This window comes from Morone saxatilis, unplaced genomic scaffold (assembly GCF_004916995.1).
Source record: "Morone saxatilis isolate NCDOM2014 unplaced genomic scaffold, NCSU_SB_2.0 Contig11, whole genome shotgun sequence".
Classification (NCBI taxonomy): Eukaryota; Metazoa; Chordata; class Actinopteri; family Moronidae; genus Morone; species Morone saxatilis.
The window spans coordinates 15690624-15695483 of record NW_023339663.1 but is presented as its reverse complement, the minus strand read 5'-3'; the positions used below and the strand labels follow the sequence as shown (position 1 = coordinate 15695483).

At 43.4% G+C, this 4860-nt stretch overlaps 1 protein-coding gene across 2 annotated transcripts; it reads left to right on the top strand.

The window, feature by feature from the left end:
* Nucleotides 1–88: 88 nt before the first annotated feature.
* Nucleotides 89–4854, top strand: gfod2 (glucose-fructose oxidoreductase domain containing 2). 2 transcript variants are annotated; one of them, XM_035682565.1, is made up of 3 exons: nucleotides 89–175; nucleotides 1541–1920; nucleotides 2886–4854. In XM_035682565.1, the coding sequence occupies exons 2-3, from the start codon at nucleotides 1668–1670 to the stop codon at nucleotides 3785–3787; spliced, it is 1155 nt and encodes a 384-aa protein (XP_035538458.1). In that variant the 5' UTR covers nucleotides 89–175; nucleotides 1541–1667; the 3' UTR covers nucleotides 3788–4854. The 2 variants fall into 2 exon arrangements, with proteins under 2 accessions (XP_035538458.1, XP_035538459.1); XM_035682566.1 differs by having other exon boundaries at nucleotides 105–171.
* Nucleotides 4855–4860: the final 6 nt, after the last annotated feature.

Below are 4860 nucleotides of genomic sequence, written 5' to 3'. Positions count from 1 at the left end.
TCCTCTGTTGGTGACCACTCTCAGTGTATCCTCTGTTGGTGACCACTCTCCAGCCTGTAGTATCTCCGGTCCTCCGCTCAGCGCTGCCGTTGTACTGAAGTTACCATTAGCAACTGGGCAGCGCCCGGCGGAGCAGCTACAGCCGCTGTCGATGTTGTCCTGGGAGATTCAGTAGGTACCTAAAGTTACACTTCCTTACGGGTTGTTTTATGCCACGTTTAAAAGGTCGTTAGATTAATTAAGTTTGGCTATAAACTACAGTAAAGTACCTAACGTTACGTTAATGGAGGTTTGAGTTCGCTTTGCGGCTGTCTGGCCCGGCTAGCTGAACGTGCTATCACTAGTTAGCTTAGTTTGCAGTGTGGACTTTAAGATAAGCAGACATATATTATATTATATTATAATAGTTGAAGCAGTGGCCACTTTCCGCTAACGTTACTTTATGGTTTCGTAAAAATGATGGCTCATGTCCAACTACCATTGATCGCCACAGCGACACTTTGGTGTGGCGTGGCTTTGTTATCTGAACATCCGACAGCAACACAGCACAGCTAGGTGGCTTTACTCTGTGTGTGTGTGTGTCTGTGTGTGTGTGTGTGTCTGTGAGTGTGTGAGAGAGAGAGAGAGAGATTCAACTGCTGTCAGTACATGTATGTTTGTTGTCTGAGTCCTGAAGGGAAGCAGGGTGGAGAAAGAGTGTTTGTAGGTTACAGAGGTAATGCAGGTGCACAGGCTGCTGCTGTGAGCGTCAGATACATACATACATATATATACATATTATTCATAACCTCATTAGCTCATCTGAACCTCGTTCTCTAAAGTAAATAATACCGTGGGCAGGTGCTCCCAACACACAGAACAACTGTGGTCTAACAATACATGGATGACTTCAATCCACACAACAGTTGCAGGTCCTGACAGATTAGGTAGGTGCAGTGTAGGAAGGGCCTCAGGTGAGTTGAGCCACACACCGTTTCATATTTAACTTACTAAACAAGTAGCTCTTAGTGAAGGATGAATGCTATCTAATGTGATTAGATAACTTGTTGATAAATTCAGCTGTTCTGTGTGCACGGTTTTTGTACGTAAATGCCACTGACTGACTGTTTTCACCTGGATACGGTCACACAACACGCAGACATGAATTGCTCTGGCTTCAGAGATGACGTTGACTTTGGTGGGTGTGGAACATCTGAGGAATGGCATGTTAACTATGTAGCAGGACACAATGCAAGTAGCTGTCACAGGCTGCTGATAAGAGAAACTAGTCTAGACCTCCACTGGAGTCCTGTTTGTTGGTACAGTCCGTAGAGCTGGGAGATAAATGTAGTTATTGTGCTGTGAGACGAGTTGGTTTTGGTTATTGTAACATTTTGGTAGATTAAATGCCTTAATGTCTGATCTTAAAGCCTTAAAGTAAAGTGATTTTCTGAACTTGTTGGCAATTACTGCACACATTACGTTTAAGTATTGTATGAAAATAGTGTAACATTTTGTCCACGCCACCTGGCTTCATTACTCTGTTCTTTTATCTTTACAGGTACAATAAGCTCTTCTTGATTTCCAGACACAGTAAGGACCGTGACAGACGAGTGAGCCGTAGGCTGTTGGGACGTTTGTGAGGCTGGCCATGGTTAATACGTAAGGTCGCAGTGAGTGGCACTGCCATGTTGCCAGGAGTCGGTGTTTTTGGCACGGGGAGCACAGCCCGAGTGCTGGTCCCGTTGTTGAAAGCTGAAGGCTTTGAGGTTCACGCACTCTGGGGGCGAAGTGAAGAGGAAGCGTGCTGCTTGGCAAAGGAGCTTGGCATCCCGTTTCACACCAGCCGATCTGATGACGTCCTGCTGCACCAAGATGTCGACCTCGTCTGCATCTATATTCCCCCCTCAATGACGAGGCAGATTGCTGTCAAAGCACTGGGTGAGCAGAGACTACATACATGCAGTCACTCCGCCCTAAAGCCATAAAACATACAGGATTACTGTAAAAATATATTCTTTTTATTTGAATAATAACTCAAATGAGATCAGTTTTCTTCCTAAACGCCAGGTTCATGTCTCAGTTTCCACTTTATTTGCATCTGAGTCACAAATTGCTAATGTGGACTGACCCAGCTGGGAGTGGCGGGTCGGCGCTGGAACATATTTGAAATGTTTGGGACTGTAATGACAGTACTCCCCAAATGATGCTGCACTGAAAATGGCTGCATTCTTCGGGAACATATTTCTCAGGGTTTATGCTTGATGTGTGATTAACGGTGATCAAAGCCATGGCCACAGGGAACGTACTAATTTGAGGAGGAAAAACCCAAAACAAACAACTTTTAAACACAATTAACAGACTGCCGTTATCAGAGGAGAGCAGATCTATAAAGTTAACTTACTGTATCTGATGAATTCCTGAGTGTTGACCTCAGCTTCCTGTTTTAGTTGTAACTTCCTGAGTGTGTCCCCACCAAAGGACTTAACCACTGCGCTACTTCAAGGGGTATCGAAAGCATTTCTTTATGCGTTTTAGAGGCATTTAATAATTAGGCTGCTGGTTTGTATTGCACTATTCTGAGAGCTGTTTCTAAAATGTTGTCTACCCTCATTGATACAAATGAAAATAGTATGCAAAACATAAACTGTGTAAAACCTTCCTTCCTACTTAAATGCAGATTAAGAACCACCTTCACCAGCTACATAAATGATTAATTCAAAGAAGGAAATCAATTGATGAACCTTTTCTTCTTGTTGCAATACAAGACAGGCAAAAAATCATAGAAGAGATTTTATCTTTAAAATTTAAAATTCTAGTTTTCATTCTCAGGTTATTGATCAGTTTTATCTAAATAAAATAACCCCCATCTCTCCCTCTCTCTCCCTCTCTCTCTCTTTCTGCAGGTATAGGTAAGAATGTTTTGTGTGAGAAAGCTGCAACAGCTGTGGATTCATTCAAGATGGTGACTGCAGCCAGATACTACCCCCAGCTGCTCAGCATTATGGGTAACACCCTGCGCTTCCTGCCAGCTTTTGCTGCAATGCGGCAGCTGCTGGTGGAGGGATATGTTGGCGAAATGCAGGTGTGCGATGTTCGAGTTTATGGCCCCAGCCTCCTGGATCAGTCGTACGGCTGGACATGTGAGGAGCTGATGGGAGGAGGCGGTCTGCACACTGTTGGCTCTGCCATCATTGACCTTTTAAGTTACCTAACCGGTGCACGAGCCCATCGTGTTCATGGCTTGCTGCGGACCTTTGTGCAACAAAATGGTCTGATCCGAGGCATCCGCCGTGTCACCAGTGACGACTTTTGTTTCTTCCAAATGTTGATGGGTGGAGCTGGGTCGAGCTCTGGTGGCGTCTGTTGCACTGTGACCCTGAATTTCAACATGCCAGGGTCATTTGTGCACGAGGTAATGATAGTTGGATCCACTGGGAGACTGGTTGCCAGAGGGACAGAGCTGTATGGTCAGCGCAATGGGAGTAAAGGTGAGGAGCTGTTGCTAGGCGACAGTGGGTGGGTGGGACCAGAGGTGAAAGAAATGCCCCTGCCTCACCTGCAGGGGCTGAGCTCCATGGTGAAGGCACTGAGACAGTCTTTTCAGGCTCACGAGGAGCGCAGGTCGTGGGCACGAGGACCGGTTGCCATGGCACCGACATTTGAGGATGGTCTGTATGTGCAGACGGTGGTCGAGGCAGTGAAACGGTCCAGCTGTAGTGGAGAATGGGAGTGTGTCGAGATCATGAGTCAAGAGCCTGATCCGAACCACAACCTGTGTGAGGCCCTGCAGAGAAATAAGAACTAAATATATTTATACACCCGGTGCAACTACTACATGTGTCCGACAAAACTGGGCTCTGAATGTGTTTCCTTTTAAATCTGCTGCGGAGGCAGTTTACATCACTATGACTACTTTTTGCTTTTTCACATTTTGAGGAGAATATTTTGGTTAAGGAAACATTACTGTGTTGTGGATGTTTGTACACTAAACTTGTTAACCACAGCTCCGTTATTCTGATTCTCAACAGAAAACATTATAGTTGCTCTATATTTAGTTTAAGTCGGTCAAAATCTACCTTTGTCCCGTTGACACGTTTATTACCTACACCATACCAAAAAGACTTATTCTCACTGAAGCTTGAAGTCAGGACTGTTTGCAAATAAGGTTGATATACGTCACCACACCCACGTCAAATATTAGCAAAGTCAAAAAAGTAGTTTTCAGTGGATGTCTGACCATTGTCTTTATTCTCACCTGTAGAAGCTTATCCGGATACATTTTCTGTATTTTAAGAAAAATACAGGTTGTTGTATTTTACTGATAACCAGAGTTAGATCAATCATCGTTGTGATGGAACAAGAGCACAGCTCTTCTTGAGGTATGCCAGAGCATTTTAAATATTTATCTATTTTTTTATTTTTTTTTTGAAGATTCAGGCCATCAGTGGTTAAGGTAATAGATCAATAAATTGTTGACAAGGTATCAACACTATCAAAACAAAATGCATAATTTATGTATCGTAAATGATCACTTATCACTGTAAGTGTACAGTCTAACTGAGAAAACCTTTTAATCTCTGTTGTACATAACATTTAGATGTTGATGATGTTAATTTATTCCCAACCCCAATAGCACCTTAATCTGAAAGAAAGTGTTTACCTCGGACATGAATGTGAATATCAAAGCACGAGGATGATTTGACTAACAAAATACTTTGACTTACAGTGTGGTGACTGGCAGAAACGATGGTTCATTGAAGCCCAACCTCTGTTTCAGAATGAGAATAATGGAGCTGTGCAGAGTTTAGTTTTGGTTTTTAAGTGTTGGAATGTGTAATAATAAGCATACATTTAAAAAGTGGAAGAAATTGCAAGAGG